This window comes from Oncorhynchus clarkii, chromosome 21 (genome assembly GCF_045791955.1).
Source record: "Oncorhynchus clarkii lewisi isolate Uvic-CL-2024 chromosome 21, UVic_Ocla_1.0, whole genome shotgun sequence".
Lineage (NCBI taxonomy): Eukaryota > Metazoa > Chordata > Actinopteri > Salmoniformes > Salmonidae > Oncorhynchus > Oncorhynchus clarkii.
The window spans coordinates 5,120,837-5,143,779 of NC_092167.1; the positions used below are offsets into that span (position 1 = coordinate 5,120,837).

At 42.8% G+C, this 22,943-nt stretch overlaps 3 protein-coding genes across 4 annotated transcripts; all 3 read left to right on the forward strand.

Moving 5' to 3' along the window:
• Positions 1-2,618: 2,618 nt before the first annotated feature.
• On the forward strand, positions 2,619-8,321 carry LOC139379660 (zinc finger protein 11-like). The gene is made up of 7 exons (XM_071122481.1): positions 2,619-2,784; positions 3,227-3,429; positions 3,705-3,803; positions 3,908-4,003; positions 4,330-4,440; positions 4,599-4,722; positions 5,240-8,321. Exons 1-7 carry the CDS (start codon positions 2,757-2,759, stop codon positions 7,876-7,878), a joined length of 3,300 nt encoding a protein of 1,099 aa, XP_070978582.1. The 5' UTR covers positions 2,619-2,756; the 3' UTR covers positions 7,879-8,321.
• Positions 8,322-10,833: 2,512 nt separating this feature from the next.
• LOC139379661 (zinc finger protein 135-like) lies at positions 10,834-16,648 on the forward strand. Of its 2 annotated transcripts, none has more exons than XM_071122483.1 (9): positions 10,834-10,971; positions 11,302-11,504; positions 11,764-11,859; positions 11,957-12,052; positions 12,299-12,409; positions 12,757-12,880; positions 13,061-14,018; positions 14,234-14,292; positions 14,498-16,648. In XM_071122483.1, exons 1-9 carry the CDS (start codon positions 10,932-10,934, stop codon positions 16,093-16,095), a joined length of 3,285 nt encoding a protein of 1,094 aa, XP_070978584.1. In that variant the 5' UTR covers positions 10,834-10,931; the 3' UTR covers positions 16,096-16,648. The 2 variants fall into 2 exon arrangements, with proteins under 2 accessions (XP_070978584.1, XP_070978585.1); XM_071122484.1 differs by having other exon boundaries at positions 10,883-10,971; positions 11,365-11,504.
• A 219-nt stretch (positions 16,649-16,867) lies between these two features.
• On the forward strand, positions 16,868-22,926 carry LOC139379569 (zinc finger protein 184-like). The gene is given in 10 exon segments (XM_071122383.1): positions 16,868-16,967; positions 17,378-17,580; positions 17,828-17,920; positions 18,031-18,126; positions 18,308-18,418; positions 18,589-18,706; positions 18,816-19,467; positions 19,569-19,627; positions 21,409-22,820; positions 22,822-22,926. Coding segments are annotated over 10 exon segments (2,883 nt in total). The 5' UTR covers positions 16,868-16,933.
• The last annotated feature ends 17 nt before the right edge of the window (positions 22,927-22,943 follow it).

Sequence of the window (22,943 nt, forward strand, 5' to 3'; positions counted from 1 at the left end):
TTGTTGATACTGTTTGTAAGTATCCATGTTATGTACAACGTTATGCACTGAATTTGTATTTGAATGTGAAATGAAAATAAAAATTATTTTTCAAAAAAAAAAAAAAAAAAAATCTCTTCAATAGATTTTTCAGTTTGCTCTCATTCAACTGAATTGGCTACTCTTATACTATTCTAAATAGCCAACATACTAAAAAAAACATGTTTTTAAAAGGTATTAATTATCATATTATTTAATAGATTCTCACCATATCCCTAAAACAGCCATTTACAATGTTTGATTTTGTTACTCTGCAAGAACGTTCGTTGATCCTGTCGCCATGACTACGACAGGCTAGCTGGACTGGAGCGAACTTTAGCCGATTTCTATGTTAACGGGCTTTTATAAATGTATTAAACTATCAAAACATAAAATAACAACAGTTATATCACTACAATCCGTTTAACTTGTGGTTTCCTATCCTACGGTTTACAACTTGCTCACCGTGATGATAACGTTAAAAATATTTCGTTTATCTGGTGCCTCATCAGTTTTAACTAGTCAATCTAGCGCGAGAGCCTCTGTGGGAGAGCGCGTGAAGCAACCAGTAGAGCGAGCGGCTCCCTCTGCGGGCTGAAACAAGCACAACGCCCCTTGACTATAAATACTAAATTATTACAAAATGCCAAAGATCAGGCTACCATATATCTCACTTTCTCCCACATTTCAGGTTGGCAACACAGGGAACCCAAACATGAGCAAAATACGGTTCTATTAATACATAAAGTATTACAGCTTTTTCCACAGCAACTATTTTCCTTTTTCTTTGATGTTTCAGAAAACTAGGACCAACAAGTAGCCTCCCTCTGACTTTATAAGAAACGTGCCCATACTGGTATATCAATTCATCAATTTAAAGGCCAACCAACCTCTTTTCACATTGGGGGGTTTATTTATTTAATGCATTATATAGCCATTATACCATGGTAACGCACACTTAATAAAGATAGTACCATATATCATTTTTTGGTACCATTCATCATAATTGTGCATTACCATGGTAGAATGTATAATGCGGTTTAACACCAGGGTATTTCCATGAGCCACATCTATACCATGGTATAAATGAGGCAATACCATGGTAATATTTAGGTACAATGGCAGTACCATGGTAGTAACATCATACTTCAAGGCTAAAACCATGGTACATTTCCATAATTCAGACAATATCATGGTGTAAGTGAAAGTACCATAGTAGTACCATGATATGAATGAAGTACCATAGTACTAGCATGGAACATTTTTGTAAGGGAATTGTCAACCGATCATTAGAGTGTTTTTGTTTGACAAATGCGAACGGAACCAAAGACCATCAGGTAGCATTTTAGCCGCGTGGATATAATTATAATTATTTTACATTTTCTATTGCAACAATAATAGCAATATTACACATCAATACTGGGACATTCCTGTGTATACAATAAAATGTTCAAAAATTCAACACCAAGACATCTTTAGATGTGACAAGGCTATGAGACATTAACCGACATGTTAATGAGTTCTAATATATTTTCCAACTTTTTAAGTTTAACAGGTTTGAGGAATATTTGGCCAAGAGAATAATAATGTTAATAGTTATCGGAATTACAAAGATAAGCATAATGCCATTTAACATCATCAAAGGCAAACATATACAGTGGATATGTACAAATTAATGTGATATTTGAGGCTCTCTCCCCAATTTATGCTTTTAAAAAAAAATGTTATTTTGTATTTAATCCTTTATTTAACTAGGCAAGTCAGTTAAGAAAAAATGTGTATTTACAATGAGGGCCTACAACTTGATAGCACAATGTACACACATATTTTCAGTGTGTGATATGGGGGTTGGAGACATGTTTATTTCAACACCACAAATAATTACTTTTATAAACAATGACAACACTGCCATGTTGCATGGAGCCTTGCTGATAGAAAACCACATCAATGTCAGACTTTAAACTGTAGCAGATTCACCTCCCCTGACTTCACTCCTCGAATTTTCGTCTGCAGACGGTTGCTTCAGCCTTACCACTCATACAAGCCCACATAACACTGCTTTTAAGGGCACCAAGCATATCCCAGGGGGCATCAGTTCCAATGAAGTGTAGAGAATATGGGAATGGTCATTGATTATGGTGTGGGCTTTTTTCCAGTTTGCTGTTTGTGGAAGGAGCGTGACGGGTAAATCCATCTAGTAGGTCACACATGAGGAGATGGAGAAAGAGGGCAATCTTGATTTCAATGCACATCATGTGATCCACATAGTTTATGGTGTACTGTACATGGTTTCAAAGTCATCTTTTTAGGCTGTGTTTTATTGTTGCACATTGTTGACCCTCACATTTAGGGACACATTATTGAGCCATGCCAGACTCTGGGATTTACACACTTGCAGGTGAGTTTCTAAATATGTTTTATGATTATACAAGGGGATTGCTAACTATTATAATAATTATTTTTAGTTGGCACACCAAGTCAATAACCGAACTTGCTGACAAAGATGACTTTCTTAAAAAAATCTATTCCGAATTTTAACTCAATTCACGAGGACTTTTATTCTGGGTGGTGTAAACGCAACCGGAAATTGAACGGACTACGTTCAGTGTCACACTCAATGCTACCGACGGTTAGGTTTTAAAACTGTTGTAAGCCTTTTAACTTTGGAAACCATCTTTATAACAAACACTTAGCTAATTTTCAAGCTTCGTGCGTGAATACTTTTGTATGAGGACGAGATGCAATGTCAAAATCCCAGCGAAAATGGTATTGCGGATTTGTTTTCACTAGACTTGGTGTGCTTGATGTTCAACATGGCGTATCCTCGCTAAATTTCCGTATGTCTCGATCTTTTAAGTATGCTAGAAGCGGGAGGACTAGTACTTCTGAATCATCTACTGTTATGTTTTTTAAGGGATAGCCTATTTAGATGTACAATTACCTTGGCAAGCATGTTATGTTTTTTCCCCTTTAACCAAATGAGTTGCTAGATCGGGACCTCAATATTTGGAACTAATCTGGTGCGCTTGATTAGTTCATATGAATGCAGTTTCCACGTTTGGGGCAATTCCATTGGTTTCATATTGTCTTACAAGTTAAATCAGGAACCTTGAGGAAATATTTGAAAGTTTTTTTTAACCATCTCTAACTTTCAATATCAGTTCAGTATTATTTCAATCATTATTGTGGCTCATATCCTTATTTTTAGGTCCCCCTCTTCTTCTTCCCTCTCTGCGTCTCTTCATTCCACCACTGCGGCTTGTCTCTGCAGCCATGTGGCAAGTGGTTCAGCGAGGAGACGTTCAAGATTATGGGATGCTGGAGGAGTTTGTCACCACGGTGACAGAGATTGTGCCAGAGCTTTTGAGTTGCAGTCAGAGGGCCCAACTCATTCTGGGGCTTCGAGCAAGGGTAAGAGATTGGGTTCAGAATGGGGAAAAAGAAACATGCAACAAGATCATGCGAGGTTACTCTCTGACAACAATATTGTTGACTCTAGCCTAAAACAGCCAGCTGTTAAACATTGATTGAGATAAAGACCCTGACACTGGTTTCTCAAATACTGCCGTTGGCCCTTAGCTAGGCTAGCTATCATTATCTTCAAATGAGAACAGAGCAATGCCTTCAAAGTGTGTGGTTGACCTTTGCTCTACTAGGGACACATTATTGGTCATCTGTAATTGTAGATGGTTCTGGAGTTGTGTCGCACTGAGCAGACAGCAGACCAAGACATTCAGCAACACCTGGCCAGGATCCGAAGCCTCATATCCACTGGGGAAGCAGAGGTGAGTATCTTTCTGGGAGGGAGCAGAGGCCTATGTCACTCTAAATGTTGTGTCGTTGAGTTGTTAAATGTGATTATTTAACTGTTGTGCATGTTTTGTTGCAGTCAGGTGATGCCGAGGTGGAATTATTTGAATCAAAGTTTGTGGAGCTGGTTGAATCTCTGCTGAAAGACCCCAGTGAAAGGGAGAACTTCTACCAGGTTTGTGTTGCTCTTATATGGTAGGGAAGTGACCACCCCTTTCTGCTTGACTTCCCTATCCGGTCCCATGATTATTTTGGATAAAAAAATAACTCCAGGCTACATTTTAACACATGAAACCAAATAGAAAGTATGTAGAAATAATAATGGACCAATATAATTTCAGATAACTGCCCTTATCTTGACTAACAAAAGCTGTGTGGCCCTCGGAATTTTGAAACCATGATGTGGCCCTTGAGCCAAAAAGTTTGATGGTCTAGGTTACAAAAGGCAAATACTAGGCTAATTATTGACATTAATTATTACATTAATTTATTCTCTCCTAGGACGTGTTCCCTGTGGAATTTGGGCCCAAGTATGACACTGCAATACAGATGCTGATGTTAGAATTCCTTTCCAGACTTGAGAAGTTACTTCCCATACCAGACCTTGAACAGGTAATAAGAATGAATAACACCTTTATCTAATCAGCTTGGGGAAATAGAAGAAAAGAATACCAAGTAATAATCAATAATATTTTCATGTTTAATAAACTGTGTGTTGGACATGAGTATGCAGTTGTTAATGCTTTGAAACCATGCTCCTCTCTCTCAAGACTGCCTCCTTGTTAAGTGCTGTCCCCTCTGCCCTGGAGAAATGTGCACAGTTTGTACCTGACCCCATACAATTGAGGACCCTGCTCCAGTACCACAGAAAACGTGGACATTTGGATTCCATCGGTGAGTATCGTACAGACTCAGAGGATCCATAGCAGGTAGCCTAGAGCGTTGGGCCAGTAACCGAGAGGTTAAGACGCTCTCTCCATCAGGGCTAACACAGAAAAGACCTCTGGACACCAAAACATGCTCTTTGTGTAGGAGGTTTTTCCACTCGTACTTCAGACATGGCAAGGCACATGAGATCCCACTCAAAAGAGCATCCATTTTGTTGCTTGGATTGGCTGTGCCAAAATTGCAAATATTTGAAGTATAAGCTAGTTGTACATGATGCAAATATGAATTGTGTAAAATGTCATTTTGTTTTTGTGTTTTTTTGCACAAGTGCTTGATGAATAGTGCCTTGTAAGTCATGGGTTGGGCACCAAATGGAATATGAAACTGAAATTAAATAAATAAATAACAATTATATAAGATTGTGGAAATGTAGTTGACATGTATGACGTTGGTCAAACACTGTTGCAGAAAATATATTAATTCAGTTTAACCTGTCTTTTGTCTCCCTCTTTTGCATAAAAAGAAACTCCATCGTCCTTTGGTGACTACATCCTCTCCTCTCTGTCTCTCCCTCCACATGTACGTGTGGTGACTGCCACAGAAGTAGATTCACAATCAGAATGTTTGGCTAGAGTGGAAGGAAAAGGGTTGGTGGAGGGTACAATAGAGAAAAATGGAGGACTACTTGCACCAGATGAAGATCAAAGAGACGCATTTACTGGGAAGGAGCTTGCTATGAATAGGAAGCCTGTAAGTGTGGAAACGGACGATCAAGCTGTCACCGGAATTCATGTTCAAACCTCAAAACAAAGCAAGAGGCTGCAGGTGAAGAAAATACGGTCAGAAGTACAAAAACCATGTAAAACGGATTCTTCAGAGCGGGCAATCCAACAGCCATCCTCCTCCAAGGTGCACACCTCCCTGAGGAAGTCATGCAAAAGAGGCCCGTTCAGGAAGACATGCCCCGACTGTGGGAGGACTTTTGCTCGTGCCACGTCCTTTAGAAGGCACCAGCGAAGCCACACTCAAGATCCTGATCATAGGTTTAAGTGCCTCAAATGTGCAATAGGCTTCAAGGATCTTTATGATCTGAAGAGACACCAGCAAGGAGTTTGTGAAAAGAACCTCTCAACTTTGGTTGATTGGGAAAATAAAGAAGAGATCCCACAACCCTCAACTAGCAAATCTCCGAACACATCACCCCTTAAGACGCTCTCTCCATCAGGGCTAACACAGAAAAGACCTCTGGACACCAAAACATGCTCTTTGTGTAGGAGGTTTTTCACTCGTACTTCAGACATGGCCAGGCACATGAGATCCCACTCAAAAGAGCATCCATTTTGGTGTGTAAATTGTGATAAGAGATTCAAGTATTCATATGATTTGAAGAGGCACCAGAGAGATTTGTGTAAGAAAGTGAACCAGGAAGATTTAGGTCAGGTTGGTCAAAACTTGTCACAACAGAAGGGGAAACCGCAGCCAGAGAAAGATGAATCCCAATCAATGGGTAGCACTGGGTCTCTTGGCACTGATGAAAACCCGCAACCATCTCACAAAGGGCTGTCCGACTCAAAAACCTGTTGTGTCTGTGGTAGGATTTTGACTCGTACCTCAGACATGGAAAGGCACTTGAAATCTCACTCAAAGGAGCGTCCCTTTCATTGTGCTATTTGTGAGAGAAGTTTTAAGTACAAAGATACCTTGAAGAAACATCAGGAAATCCTTGGCCACGAGGGCATCCTAGAAGACTTGGGTCAGAGTGTGGACCAGCAACAAGCGGAAGTTAAAACCGAAGGTTGCAGCAGTCCTCTCACTACCAAGGAAAACGACACTGGGACCCTCATCACAGCTGCTACTTCAGTGCCGACTCTCAAAGAACCCAAACCATGCACTGTGTGTGGGAAGATTTTTAACCGCGCTTCAGGAATGGCTATTCATATGAGATCCCATTCAGATGAGCGTCCTTATCAATGTGTCAATTGTGAGCAGCGCTTCAAGTACATGCATGGTTTAAAGAAACACCAGAGGGATATCTGTCTGAAGGTGAACCAAGAAGAAGCATCTAAGTTGGTGGACCAGCAACAAGAGGATGCTACTCCAGAGGAGGCTGGTGAACTGCTAGCCACTGATGACACAAGGGCAGAATGCAAGGAGGAAGAAAGAAAGGTGGTATTCAAATGTGATGAATGCGACAAGGAATTCAAAGGTTCATCCTCCCTAAGAACACACAAACGAATTCACAATCCATTCTATTGCTCTGATTGTGGAAGGATATACCCAAACTCCATTGCCTTTGACAGACACAAGCTGATGCACAAAGAAATCCAGTGTACCATGTGTGAGAAGACCTTTACCCTGTTGGGGCGTCTGAGAGAACACTATCTGCATCAACATAAATTCACAGGACCATACCCCTGCTCTCAATGTGAGAAAACCTTCACTCAGTTATCGTACCTTGTCATCCATGAGAGGGTTCACTCGGGAGAGTACCTGTACCAGTGTTCTGTTTGTCCAGAAAAATTCAGAACAGCCAATTCTCTAACAATACACAGTAGGAAGCACACAGGAGAAAAGCCGTTCCTGTGCTGGCAGTGTGGAAAGAGCTACAGGGCCGCTTCTGAACTGTCGGTGCATATGGGGACTCACTCAGAGGAGAGACCCTTTTCTTGTTCGCAGTGTGACATGACTTATCGGACAAAGATTCAGCTGAATACACACATTGAGCAAGTTCACGAGGGGGTGAGATTTACCTGTACAGTCTGTGGAAAGCAGTTTTACAAAGCAGTGTCATTAAAAAGACACAAACTCACTCACACAGGAGAAAGACCATTTCCATGCTCTTATTGCGAAAAAACCTTCATCACTGCCAATGAAAAAAGGCTGCATGAAAGATACCATACTGGTGAGAGACCATACAAATGTCAAGACTGTGGAAAGTCCTTCATCCAGTCAGGTTACCTGAAATCACACCAACGACTTCACACAGGAGAGAAGCCATTTTCATGCAGCGTTTGTGACAAACGGTTCAGATTTTCTCATCATATGAAAAGGCACCAGAAAACCCATACAGAGAAGCATGTATGTGGGGAATGTGGGGAATCTTTCACCCAAATTCGATGCCTCAAGGCTCACCAACTCACTCACTCCCTCAATGAAAATTGAGTTATTGTTGTACATTTGCATATCAGTTGTTGAATGTTTTTTTGATTTTTCTTTTGGATAGATTTAATAACTAGGTCCGTCAGATTAGTTAAGTGGATATTTTGAATAGATCATCTAAAATGTTGTGTAGAGTCGGCTGCAAGTGTTGATTGTAAGTCATTTGTAAAGAGAATCTAAATGACCAATGGGCAACTGAATTTACTTGATGGACAAATCCACCCCAAAACATATATTTTGGAATTTGTTTCATTAGTCCATTGTTGACGTACAGTGCATTTGAAAAGTATTTAGACCCCTTGACATTTTGTTACATTACAGCTTTATTTAAAAAAAAATGTTTTTCCCCCTCTAATCTAAACACAATACCCCATAATGACAAAGCAAAAAACAGTTTTTTAGAAATGTTTGCAAATATATATATATATATTAAAAAAAATTAAAAACGATATCATATTTACATAATTATTCAGACCCTGTACTCAGTACTTTGTTGAAGCACCTTTAGCAGTGATTACAGCCTCGAGTCTTCTTGGGTATGACGCTACAAGCTTGACACACCTGTATTTGGGGAGTTTCTCCCGTTCTTCTCTGCAGATCCTCTCAAGCTCTGTCAGGTTGGATGTGGAGAGTCGCTGCACAACTATTTTCAGGATACTCCAAAAATGATGTATCTGGTTCAAGTCTGGGTTCTGGCTGGACCACTCAAGGACTTTCAGAAACTTATCCCGAACCCACTCCTGCATTGTCTTGGCTGTGTGCTTAGGGTCGTTGTCCTGTTGGAAGGTGAACCTTTCCCAGTCTGAGGTCCTGAGCAGGTTTTCATCAAGGATCTCTCTGTACTTTGCTCTAAACATATTTTCCTTGATCCTGACTAGTCCCCCAGTCCCTGCTGCTGAAAAACATCCCAACAGCATGATGCTGCCACCATGCTTCACTGTAGGGATGGTGCTAGGTTTTTTCCAGGCGTGACGCTTGGGATTCAGGCCAAAGAGTTCAATCTTGGTTTCATCAGACCAGAAAATCTTGTTTCTCATGGTTTGAGAGTCCTTTAGATCGCCTGCGTCCAGCACGGACCCGCTCAATGGCGAGCTGGGATCTGGATGTGGTCTTGGCACACATCCAATTCTGCCTTTCAAACCGTTGGAGTCTGCCTACCTGAAACACCTCTCTATGAAGGTGGCTTCTTGGTAGCGATTACTACCATGAAGAGGGTGGGTGAGCTCGATGCTCTTTCAGTAAGTTCTGAGTGCTACCGGATGGACCCAGGGGGGAGGAGTACATCTCTCCGCCCCAACCCTTTATTCCTCCCGAAGGTTCTATCAGACAGGCATGTGAACATAACTTTTATCCTGTCTGCTTACGACCCCCCGGCAGTGGCGGGGGATTCTGGGCCTCCCTCCGGCATGTTGTGCCCTGAGGGGGCACTGGCTGCCTATGTGGAGCGGACATGGTCAGTTAGAACAACAGACCAGCTCTTTGTCTGCTTTGTCCTCGTGCACTTTTTGCTAGGTACTATCAGGTAAATGTGGCACCTCCCTCTGCGGTTGGTTCAGCGGTCCTGGCCTCCCCTTCCACATTGACGGCCCCTGCGTCTCGGTCCCGCACTGGGATTTCGCCGCAGGCTGGTCAGGTATACCAATATATTGGAGTGATCCAATATAGTAAAATATAACAAAAGTTATGCATGTAACCACGGTTATGTGAGCTATTTGGATCACTCCAATCCTCTACGGTGCTAGAGTCGCCTCAAAAAATGATGTAGAGAACGCATGTCGCGGCCATGGGTTCTAATAAATATATATATATATATATATATATATATATATATATATATATATATATAAGAGCGGACCACAGCCGTGACACAGGTGTACACGGGAGTAAATCTGTTAATCCTCACCTCGGATGTGTCCCTCCGCCGTGGAGTGATACCAATATATTGGAGTGATCCAAATAGCTCACATAACCGTGGTTACATACGTAACCTTTGGTATTGTGTAGGTTGTAACATAAAATGTGGAAAAAGTCGAGGGCTCTGAATACTTTTCGAATGCACTTTAAAAGTGACATATCTTAAAATCTTGATTCCTGACAAGCGAAACATCATCAATGGACTAATTACATTTATTTTCTTCTTTTTCCCCTTTAAGCTACTTGTCATAGTGGGTATATCCAGTCCAATACTTCAAGTATTGTTTTTTCTGTGATAGCTGAACTTTTCATTAAGAATGCACTCTTTATTTTTATGGTTACATTTCTTTTATTAACCTTTATTTTAATATTGTATGAAACGTGCTGTATATGATTTTGTCATTTGAATTAAATTCACTTTTTTTGGCAACATCAGAGGAGTTTATTGCATTATATTAGCATCTGTGAGACGATATCTAGAGACGATATAGCCAGAGATTTGTATAACTAAACCAAGATAGACCACAGCCTGTAGTTTCCAATGGGAACAGATGAGTTTTCGTAGGAAGAACAAGCAAGGAGGTGGGCAGAGCCAAGCACGAGAGAGCGAGATCCTATTGGCCCGTTCTAGCAAACATCTGCATATATCCGTTAGGGAACGCCTACTCTGAAATGCACGTGTGCAATAACTCAATTCGACTTTTCACTCCTAAATAACGCGCTTTAAAAAAACTTTGACAAAACTTAGACCACTCTATTCATAACATATTTTAGTTTTGGGAACAGAAAACTGTATTGAGATCAAATGTTTCATTAATGAGAAAATGTTGAGAATGTAGGCCAAAATCCATCTCGTTCCATCTTCTCCCATTGCCCGTCAGTGGGCTTCCTAGTGGAAAGGCCAAGCGGATGCTTCATATTTATACATCCAGTACCTGTCTCATTGTTCAATCTGTGATATAGCGTTTCCCATGATCGTAACTTTTATTCTGAAGGCGAATATAAACCGGAACTAATGTTTTTTTAAGCGACTTCCTGCAAAATGAGAAAAAAAAGAATAACTTCCAGGTAAACAGATATTTCAGCCAAATGAATCAATGATTGCTTGGGTTTATTTTAGGACGTCCCTGTGACTGATAATAATGGATTATAGGAATTTAACGGAGCCGGTGGTGAATACGGGTAAGTTTATAGTTGTCGCAGGGAACTGATTGGAAGCTTCCACCAGACAGAAGCAGAGCAGGCAGGGGTTCCAGCTAGCAAGCCAACTTTCCAATTGTAGACCTGTAGCTAGCTACTTATGGTGTAACTGTATGAAATCGATGCATATTTCCATTTGTGATCGCTTTTATGCGATCTGCATTCAGACATAATCTATTTAAAATGCAATGCGTAGTTAGCTATAGCAAGTAGTATCAATGTTTTCCTCTTCTAGTCATAGCCTAGCAATGTGTGCTCTTGTTTAGCCCAGTCAGTGCAGCTGCTTACTGCCTGCGATATGTTCATTCATAGGGTTATCTTTTCCTCTACCTGCCCTGCGCCTGTTCATCCCACCGCTGCGGCTGTTTTCTGCAGCGATATGGCAAGTGGCCCAACGAGGGGATATAATGGGCTACGGGAAGCTGGAAGAGTTTGTGACATTTGTTACAGAGACGGTTCCAGAGCTGCTCAGTTTCAGACAGAGAACCCAGCTCATGTTGGGCTTACGAGCAAAGGTGAGAGAGCGAGGTGATGATTATTTGACTCGGTCTCACATTTTTCACTGTCCAAAAGGACCAGGAATGAAAACCACAAAATCTATATATCCAGATTTGTCCTGTGACTTGGAAAAGAACATGGTTCATTTAGTAATGAGTTGCAAGGAATTCTATTTTATTAATTTATTCAAACAACAGGTAATGGAATATTTGAAGAGAAAGGTTAGCCCAAGTTGTTCAGTGTTCTTGTAGGATTAATCTGTTTTTTTCCCCCAAGTTGGTTTTGGAGTTGTGCCGCACGGAGCAGACAGCAGGACTTCAGAGCCATCTGGACAGGATCCACGCTGCAAGATCACATCCGGGGGATCCAGAGGTGAGTCTTAAGATATTCCTCAATCCTCTGTAATGATGTTCTCTCACTCGATCTTGTCAGAATTACAGTACATTTATTCAAGAGGTTATTTCCCCAGTTTTGTTGTGCAGAAGCGGAAGCCTCTAAATCAAATTTCCTTGCACTGGTACAAACTCTTATCCAAGACCCAGTTGAGAGGGAACATTTCTTCCAGGTCAGTATATGGTTTTTTAAACACCAAAGTTTGAACATTAGTATGGTCCGTCAACATTGGTATAACAAAACAGATGAAACCAGTAGTATCTAGGCTACATTTTCTATGTTTTATGTTTTTTTTTGTGATAATAAACCTACCGCTTCATGTTCTTAGGATACATTTAATATTTGAAAGAAAAATTCTATGTGAAAAGTAGCCAGCCAAATAATTGACCCCCCCTGTCTTTTTCATCTCTCCCATTAGGAAGTGTTTCCTGTAGACTATGGACCCAAGTATGACTCTGCCCTGCAAGGATTAATGTGGGAGTTTCTCTCCAGGCTGGAGCAGCTCCTTCCAGTACCAGACCTCAAACAGGTACTCAGGCAGAACCTCGTCATTAGACCACTCCTCAGATCTCCGTTATCAAGCATGAGCTTGTGAATAAAGTTGTCTTGTTTGAATATTTGCATAAAGAATGTCTGCATCTTTCTTTCATGTCATAATGCCCACGATTAATTAACATGCTGACACATCTCATGTGGAGCACTGCAGCACTCTTCACAAAGCATTACATTGGTTACTCATTATATGTATTAGACATGATGAGACATCTTGGAGCATTTTATTTAAGATAATGGGCATTTAGAATATTTTATTTAAGAACAACTGGACCGATTTTGATTGATTGCATATTATATTAATGTGTGCTCCCCATCTCGTAGACAGTGTCTTGGCTCAATGCTGGACCCTCTGTCTTGGAAGAGTGTGTCAACTCTCTATCTCAGCCTCTGCAGTTGAAGACTCTACTGCAACATCATAGAGAACTAGGATATTTGGACACCAATGGTAAACCACTTAAAAAAAACAAAAATCCAAAATTAGTAAAGGAGGTATGCAAATTGTTACATTTGAATGATTCAAGGAAATGCTTTTAGGATTGTAACATTCCCCCTTTATTCATATCCCAGCAGTTTATTAAAATAAATAACATCTCACTGTAATTGTCTCCTTTTACCTCTCAATCAGCAACTTCTTCCTCCTCTGCTGGCGACTGCATCTTCTCCTCTCTGTCTCTCACTCCGGTAGTGGTGGCGGCCACTAGAAAGACAGAAACAGCGATCCAATCAGAGTTGATGGATGGTTGTATGGACCCAGCCTTATATGGTGAAGAGATGGAAACAGAGTCTGTAGTAGTGACTGAGTATGCAGAAGTGGAGCTGGGGACCTGTACATACACCAGAGAGGAAAGGGAGTTTAGTATAGAGAAGACTGAGTCACAGAACCAAAGAGACAGTCAGGCTGACTTGAATGGGGAAGAGCAGGAGATGGTAGCCAATGCAAGCGAGGAAGAACGTCAAGAGGGAGAAGTGGAGGTTATTTGTGAGGAAGTGGGGCATCCTAACGGAGACGCTGAGCTTGTTTCAGAGAAAACCAGTGCCATGAACATGGAGGAAGCCGTTTTCTGTGCAGAGGTGGGGGATGTGTGTGTGGATCTGGAGTCAATGAATAGAGAGGTGGAAATGATTTATGAGGAGGTGGAGCATGTTGAACATCCGGAGTTAGTTGGGCCTATATGTGCAGAGAATACAATTGACAGACCGCCCACCCACAATGAGAACCTACATGAAGAAAATTATTTCAGAGAGGAGGGGCTTGAGAAGGATGAGCAGGAGAGAAATGAAGCTGGTTATGTCCCCCAAACTGTCACGGATCAAGGAAGTTCCCAATGTACGCCACAACAAGTAATGAACCAGCCAGAACTGGTCCCATCCTGTCTGCACCAAAAACCCACATTAGGGTTCCAGAGACTTAACGTCAGTGTCCTGCCTCTCCAAATGTCCTCCCCCTCTCAACCACTGAGAAGAAACACAAGACTCCAGATGAAGACCGTGGGATCAAGAGGTCCCAATGGAGGGCAGCTCAAGGCATTGGAGGAGGCTAATGGGACCTGGGGTGTCCCTTTATACCGGTCTCCAGACCCAAGGTAAGAATGAGGGGTGGGAGGGGACTTAGGGTTTTAAAGCAATTTCACCATTTACTTTAAAAGGATCACAATGGAAATGTGTCTTTGACTTCATTGTGTTATCCCTGTCACGTTTTAAAAATGTTTGTACTTTCTATGGCTTTGTTAAACTGTCAAATAAAATCAATCAAGGGCAGTGTCATTGGACATCAATTGTGCTTTATCGCTATCTTTAGGGAAGACTCTGAAGACCTCAGCGCCACTTCTGACAGCTCCACAATGAATGGAAATAAAGGTTTGCAATGTTATATCAACACAAGGTTTCTATGGTACTATAGGTACACTTGGATATCGTTAGAATTCTCTGAATGTTTCATCATTTTAATTGAATAGATTTGGCAATGTTGAATATGATCCAGATGCCTGGTTTAGAATAAATTGGATTATAATTTGATAACTTTCTAAATATACAGTATGCTCCTTTCTCTGTTCCCCTGCAGGTGGGACGGTGGAGGCTCCCTCTCTGGTCTTCGCCTGCTCTCAGTGCTCTTTTAACCATGCCGACGAGGTGAACCTCCGGCAACACCTTAAAGCGCTTCACCCAGAGGAGTACAGAAGGATGCTTGCTGCTGGAGAAAATGAAACAGAAACCCCTCCAGGGTCTTCCAGCAGCACCCCTCTGAACCCATGTCTCTCAGACATTCCCCACACACTGGGGAAGTCTGGCAGGCATACATCACACTCCAAAACATGCTCTGTGTGTGGAAAGACCTTCTCTCGAGCGACAGATATGAGGAGACACCAGAGATCCCACACTGGGGAGCGGCCTTACAGGTGCATCCAATGTGGGAAGACTTTCCAGTACTCCTTCGACTTGAAAAGACACCAGCGAAAGGGCCTAGGGTCAAGGCCGTTCCAGTGCTGCACGTGTGGAGAGGGCTTCGATCGGGAGGAAGATCTAAAGACACACTGCAGTGTGGCTCATTTAGCAGAGTCGCCAGTCTCTGATGACTTTGGGATCAAGTTAAACCTCCCAGCAGGCCTTGAGAATGAGCAGTGTCCCAGCGAAGAGGGTGAACACAAATGTCCAGAATGTGACATGTCTTTCAGTCAGATATCCCAAATGAAGCGACACCAGCTGATTCACTCCGGTGGTGACCCGCTGCAGTGCAACCAGTGTTTGAAGAAATGTCAAAACTCTGATGCCCTCACAAAACACATGCAAATGCACAATGGCGCGCGACCATTCCAGTGTTCAATATGCAAAATTAACTTCACGCAGCTAGTTTGTCTTAGGCAACACTATTTGAATGCTCATAAGGAAGAGGGTTCATTTCTGTGTTCCCATTGTCCTAAAAGTTTCTCAAGGCTATCGAACTTGATCAAACACCAGAGAACTCATACAGGTGAGCGGCCTTACCAGTGCTCTCATTGTCCAAAGAGATTCACACAACTACAGATCTTGACTAGACATGAGAGAATTCACACAGGAGAGAGACCATTTCTTTGCCCTGACTGTGGAAAAAGATTTCTGTCCTCTGGTGAATTGTCAAAACACCTTCAGTGTCACTCAGAGGAGAGACCCTTCCCTTGTCTCGAGTGTGGAAAGACTTTCAAGGCCAATCGGTTTTTAAAGAAACACTTACAGACTCATACAGGGGAGCGTCCTTTCCCCTGCTCACAGTGTGGGAAGAGATTTTCCAAGTCGACTGATCTGACCCGGCATAATCGCATGCATACAGGGGAGAGGCCACATATGTGCTCTCAGTGCGGTAAAAGTTTCTTAACTTACTCCGAAGTGGTGAAACATCAGCGTTACCACACTGGAGAACGACCATTCAAATGTGAGCAGTGTGGGAAGAGTTTTACCCAGTCCTGCTATCTTACAGTACATAAGCGTATACACACAGGAGAGAAGCCCTACTCCTGCAGCGTGTGTGGAAATCGCTATAACAGCACCACTCCACTGAAGAGACACATGCTCAGCCACACGGGAGAGAAGCCATACGTGTGTACTGAATGTGGGAAGGCTTACAACAGATTGCATCTTCTGCGTACACACGAGCGAACTCATGCAGCAGTTGAGGCTGTTTGTTGAGGATATTGGTGTGTCATTGCTATTCATGTTGTTTTTTGGAATGTAAAGTAAGACAGGACATTTGTATTAGAGGCCTGTAACAACAAGAGTTGAGCCTCATACTGTGAATTGTTAATTCTGTCACAGCTTGGAACTTGATTGTATATTTGAGATGTGCTTTTTGCTGCCAGGAATCATACATCAAAGGGTATATTATTTTATTTAGATTACTCACCTTGTTTTGACATTAAAAAAGAGAGAAGTATTGCACACCTTCCTTTGCAGAATGAAGAGGACAGTTGCTACCGGTACACAGGCTGGTTGTTGAGAGGCGAGTGCCAGGCCTCTACTCTTATGTTCAACAATGAGGGAAAATATTTATTCTCAAATGTAGGCTCGAGTGTTGTCTTTATGGCTGATATACATAATATTAATCAATCTGCTATCTCGGGTCAATAGACGATACAGTAATTCCTTTTCTAAGGGACACATTTTGGCTCATCAGCACCCCCAGAGGCAAAACTTCTATATCTTTAACGGAGTATTCATTAGGCAATAAAGGTAATAAAAGTAACGTTGCTTTTTTTTGTCTTGCGGTAGGCTACAATATTTTTCAAAAGGAAATCAACTAAAATCTAACAGAGCCATGTTAGTAGTAATGTAGCCCGGCAGCTTGGAGAGCTTATTCTTTTCTATTACTAATATTTTGGAAAAGGTACAGGCGGAACGAAAATTGAGTCCAGTCTTGGTTACCGGAAGTTTTGGGGAAGTAGATCGATGTTACTTCGCTCGTTGGGGAGCAGTCAAATCATTTTGTTTTCAAATTATTCTGCGCTTTTACATACGTATATTTATAGCCATGGATGCATGTGGACTATCTAAAGACGTCAATGGTGTGTAATAAAATAACTTCTAGATAACGTTACCATGCTAGCTAATATCTGCAGAACTAATATCAAAAGCCTCATGTAAAAAGTGGCATAGTCTGCTATCAGTTGATCCCCGGCTAAAATCGGTTATGACTGCATTGTTAAGCCAAGTGTGCTTGTAATCCTATCTAACTAGCTATCAATTTAAAGTAAAGACTATTTGAATAGTAAAGTTATTGCTTAATGCAAATTAATCCTGACAAAGGCTAATCTCTGATGCTTCTATTCTATGGAGCCCCATCCTGTAACGACGAGATGAGAAATTGTCCGCATCATTAGCTGACAGACATAATGATATATTACTACTGTATATATTTTAAACAGTGTTCTGACTTCTGATTGAATGTTTGTCAATTTGTACACCTACATTTCAGATCCAGTTCTCAGTCTTTCTTCTCTGCACCTCCTGGTTCCACCTTTGCGGCTCCTGTCTGCTGCCATGTGGCAGGTGGCTCAGCAAAGAGATGTGAGGCACTATGAGAAGTTGGAGGAGTTTGTGACTCTGGTGACAGAGGCCATTCCAGAGCTGCTGAGCCACAGACATAGAGCTCAGCTCATTCTAGGTCTGAGAGCACGGGTGAGAGATGAGTCAGGGGGCATAGGGTTATTCAGTTGGCTGGAGAGCCCTGAAAAGCGCAAATAGGTATATTTATATACCTATGATGATGAGTAGAGAATTGGGTCTGTTCTATACATTATGTAACTGTCTGCAATCCTATGAATGGGTACTCCCCACCTGAGTTGCTTGAGAGATGGCAATGACATGGTTTCTCCAGCTACAGGTTTGTACCACAGTTAATACTTGTTTCTACTGTGTGATTCAGTTGGTTCTGGAGCTGTGCCGAGGCCCTGCCGACCCTCAAACCATTCAACCTTACCTGGACAGCATGCCCACTGTTACTCCAGGATGCACAGGAGTAAGTGGGCTATAGTCCTTTTAGAACAGAACTTGGTTGTTTTCCAAGTGGATTTGAGTGCACACAGCCACTATGTGATGAGATGATTGTATCTGTTTACTGTCTTGCAGTACAGAGACGCAGAGGTGGAAGCATCTGAATCAAATTTTGTGGTGCTTGTCCAATCACTGCTGAAGGACCCAATCGAGAGGGAGTGCTTCTTTCAGGTAATTTTACACTCGGCGCTGTGAGCCTCTTGCAGTACCGCGCTGCTTACGCCAAGGTTTTACTGAAAACAATGGGAGTGTCACGCCCGGGAAAAGTTACTCGTCCAGGCCTTCAGGAAAAAAAGTACTTGAAGTTACAATCCATCGCCTTGCCTCCATTTAAATAATGTTCCCCCAACAGGAGGTGTTCCCGGAACAATATGGCCGACATTATGACACAGCGGTACAGACGTTAACATGGGAGTTCCTCTCCAGACTGGAACAACTGTTTCCAGTACCAGACCTCAAGCAGGTATTGAGCATTGTGGCATTTATAGCTTCTGGCAATTTAGCCTTTCTGATATTGGATGTAGCATAAATCTAGCACAGGTTAGGAATAGTACATTTTGGGAAGACAAACACAATTCTTTAGGCTACGGTGATTGAATATAAAATGCATTTCTAAAAGACATTCCCTTTCAGACCGCGACATGGCTCAGCTCTGCCCCTTCAGTCCTGGAGGAGTGTATGCAGTCTACCCCAGAGAATCTGAACCTCATTCTCCAGCACCATAACAGTTTTGGACATTTAAAAGAACCTTGTAAGTCTCCTGTAATGATTACTAAATCATGATGCAACGTTTTGTAGCACAGTACTGTTTAAAACTCGCAGGTCTTTTTATGACACAGTTCTTGTCTTCTCTCGTTCAGCTGCTCTCTCCTCCTCCATGGGCGACAGCATCCTCTCCTCTCTGTCCACCCCTAAAATGGTGGTCACCACTGAGCCGACCACTTTTGTCATCCGGTCAGAGTCGTCACATAACTCGGCAGACGTGCTGGGCCCCATGTCTTTAGAGGACACTGATGCGGTAGTAGTAACAGTTTACACTGAAGTGGAGGTTGGAACAGAGGTGGAAGAAGAGATTGTAGAGACGATGAACGAGGAATACGTACCGTCAAACACCTCTCCACTGCGGGAGGAGGTGGTTGAGCCTAAAGCTGAGGATATGAATCTGGAGATGACAGTCGTTGAAGAATATGGCTACGTGGGGGAGGAGATGAGTGCAGCCGAGGAAGAGATGGACACAGTGAGTGTTCCGGTGGAGCAAGCAGATGAAGCCGTTAATATCAGTGAAGACATTGGAACTGGGACAGAGACTGTAGCAGTCAAAAAAGATGTCCAATATGAGGTGGTAGCAGATCAGGACGGCCAATCAGAGACTGTGAATGTATGTGGGAAGGACACGTCCCATGTGGTCAACTTTCAAACCCAACAACCTGCGACGTCAAATGTGAGGCGGTCTACACGGCTGCAGTCGAAGACGCCAAGAACTTGGAGGAGGAAAAAGAACACTGAGAACAAGTATGAGTGATGATTAGAGAATAGGAGTACTGTCATTTAAAAAGGAATCTGCCATTTTGTCATCAAATTAGTGATATTTTTGTTTTCGTTTTTAATCACAGGAACAACGGTGAGGCCTCAAGCATGGTTTATGTCATCTCACCCAGGGGAAGAGAAGCCGGTAATAATGATCTCTCCAACTATTCTGATAGTGACTATTCTGACAGTCATCAGGGAAATGGTTATATACAGTGAAGTCAGAAATTTACACACACTTAGGTTGGAGTCATTAAAACTCATTTTTCAACCACTCCACAAATTTCCTGTTAGCAAACTATAGTTTTGGCAAGCCGGTTAGGACATCTACTTCGTGCATGACACAAGTAATTTTGCCAACAATTGTTTACAGACAGATTATTTCACTTATAATTCAGTGTATCACAATTCCAGTGTGTCAGAAGTTTACATACACTAAGTTGACTGTGCCTTTAAACAGTTTGGAAAATTCCAGAAAATGATGTCACAGCTTTTGAAGCTGGAGGTGTACCTGTGGATGTATTTCAAGGCCTATCTTCAAACGCAGTGTCTCTTTGCTTGACATCATGGGAAAATCCAAAGAAATCAGCCCAGCCAAAAATTGTAGACCTCCACAAGTCTGGTTCATCCTTGGGAGCAATTTCCAAATGCCTGAAGGTACCACGTTCGTCTGTACATACAATAGTACGCAAGTATAAACACCATGGGACCACGCAGCCGTCATACCGCTCAGGAAGGAGACGCGTTCTGTCTCCTAGAGATGAACGTACTTTGGTGTGAAAAGTGGAAATCAATCCCAGAACAACAGCAAAGGACCTTGTGAAGATGCTGGAGGAAACGGGTACAAAAGTATCTATATCCAAAGTAAAACAAGTCCTATAACAACATAACCTGAAAGGCCACTCAGCAAGGCAGAAGCCACTGCTCCAAAACCGCCATGGTTTGAAACTGCACATGGGGACAAAGATCGTACTTTTTGGAGAAATGTCCTCTGATCTGATGACACAAAAATAGAACTGTTTGGCCATAATGACCATCGTTATGTTTGGAGGAAAAAGGGAGAGGCTGCAAGCTGAAGAACACCATCCCAACCGTGAAACACAGGGGTGGCAGCATCATGTTGTGGGGGTGCTTTGCTGCAGGAGGAACTGGTACACTTGACAAAATAGATGGCATCATGAAGTAGGACAATTGTGTGGTTATATTGAAGCAACATCTCAAGACATCAGTCAGGAAGTTAAAGCTTGGTTGCAAATGGGTCTTCTAAATGGACAATGACTCCAAGCATACTTCCAAAGTTGTGGCAAAATGGCTTAAGGACAACAAAGTCAAGGTATTGGAGTGGCCATCACAAAGCCCTGACCTCAATCCTATGGAAAATGTGGGCAGAACTGAAAAAGCTTGTGCGAGCAAGGAGGCCTTACAAACCTGACTCAGTTACACCAGCTCTGTCAGGAGGAATGGTCCAAAATTCACCCAACTTATTGTGGGAAGCTTGTGGAAGGCTGGCTACCCAAAATGTTTGATCCAACTTAAACCATTTTAAAGGCAATGCCTTATGTAAACTTCTGACCCACTGGGACTGTCATTCTCTACTATTATTCTGACATTTCACATTTCTTAAAATAAAGTGGTGATCCTAACTGACCTAAGACAGGGAATTTTTACTAGGATTAAATGTCAGGAATTGTGAAACCTGAGTTTTAATGTATTTGGCTAAGGTGTATGTAAACTTCTGACTTCAACTGTACATATTCACAGTAGCAACAACTGAGGGACCAAAATGTGGAAAAAATATGAATGTTTGGAAGATGTATTGTATGTCTTTCATTGTGTGGTCTCAATATATTTTTCAATGAGCATGCCCTTTATTTAATTCCCAAGCCATGCAAATAAAACATGCCTTGTCTGACTTCTGTCTCCCAGGTGGATCTGACAAGGTGACCCCCTTTACCTGCCCGAAGTGTGCCTACCACAGTCTGGAGGAAAAGAGCCTTCACCTCCACATGCAAAGCATTCACACAGAGGAGTACAACAAGCCCAATGTGTCTGGGAAAAACAGAGCAGAGGTTTCACCATGTCCTGACAACACTGGCCAGATATTCACATCAATCAAACCTCTCCTTTCCTCAAAAACTTTAATAACCGAAAACTCTGAGAATCAAACCGGTAATGCTGGGATTCCCACGAAAGCAAAAGGCTACCATAAGTCCCACACATGCGCCACGTGCGGTAGGCTCTTCACTCGCTCCTCCGATGTGAGGAGACACCAGCTCACCCACACGGGTGAGAGACCTTTCCACTGCTCTCAATGCGACAGGACCTTCCAGCATTCGTGGGACCTGACCAAGCATGAGAAGAAACATGGTGGGACATCCATCTCTTTCCCCTGCCAGCAGTGCGGGAGCTCCTTTGCCAACCTCCGCTCTCTGACAGCCCACCACAGAAGTTCCCACCTGGGCGAGAGCGACCTGCCCCACCTCTGCTCTATCTGTGGCAAGAGCTTCCCCTCCTCCTCTGAGTTGCTGGAGCACAGGAAGAGCCACGGGACCAGCCTCCAGTACATCTGCCAGCAGTGTGGCGAAAGCTTCCACTCCCTGCTGGCTCGCTCCCAACACCGGCAGACCCACCTGGTGAAGCGGCAGTTCAAGTGCCCGCACTGCGACAAGAGCTATACGCGCAAAGCTGATGTGAAGAGGCACATGTTCTCCCACAGCGGCGAGCGACCGCACCAGTGCAACCAGTGTGGGAGATGCTTTTCCTTCCTCTTCCTGCTCAAGAAACACCAAATAGTTCACACGGGCGAGAGGCCTTTCCAGTGCTCCTACTGTCCCAAGAGGTTCACATTGATATCCATCCTGAGCAGACATGAGAGAATGCACACCGGGGAGAGACCCTTCCTCTGCTCTCAGTGTGGGAAGAGCTTTCTGTCCCAGGGGGAGCTGTCCAAGCACCACCGCTCCCACACTGATGAGAGACCGTACGCTTGCAATCAGTGTGACAAGAGGTTTAAGAGCAAAAAATCCCAACAGGAACATATCATCTCCCACACCGGCGTGCGCCCTTACCCTTGCTCTTACTGTGGGAAAGGATTCACCAAACCATACGCTCTGACCAGGCACCATCTCATACACACAGGGGAAAGACCATTCCCCTGCGTCCACTGTGGGAAGACATTTCTCACCCCAGCAGAGGTACAACTACACATCCGCATTCACACCGGGGAACGCCCTTACCCCTGCCCTGATTGTCAGCTGAAGTTTAGGAGTTCGTCAGACTTGGCACGACACAAACGCTTTCATACAGGGGTGCAGACATTTGTCTGTAACCAGTGTATGAAAAAACTTTCCCACCTCGTCCAAACTGAAGAAACACATGGAGAACCACTCGGGGTCAGAGGCAGGCCAGAGCTCAGACTTTGGAGAAAATTCCAACCAAGCGTGAAGTAAGGGCAGCAGCAC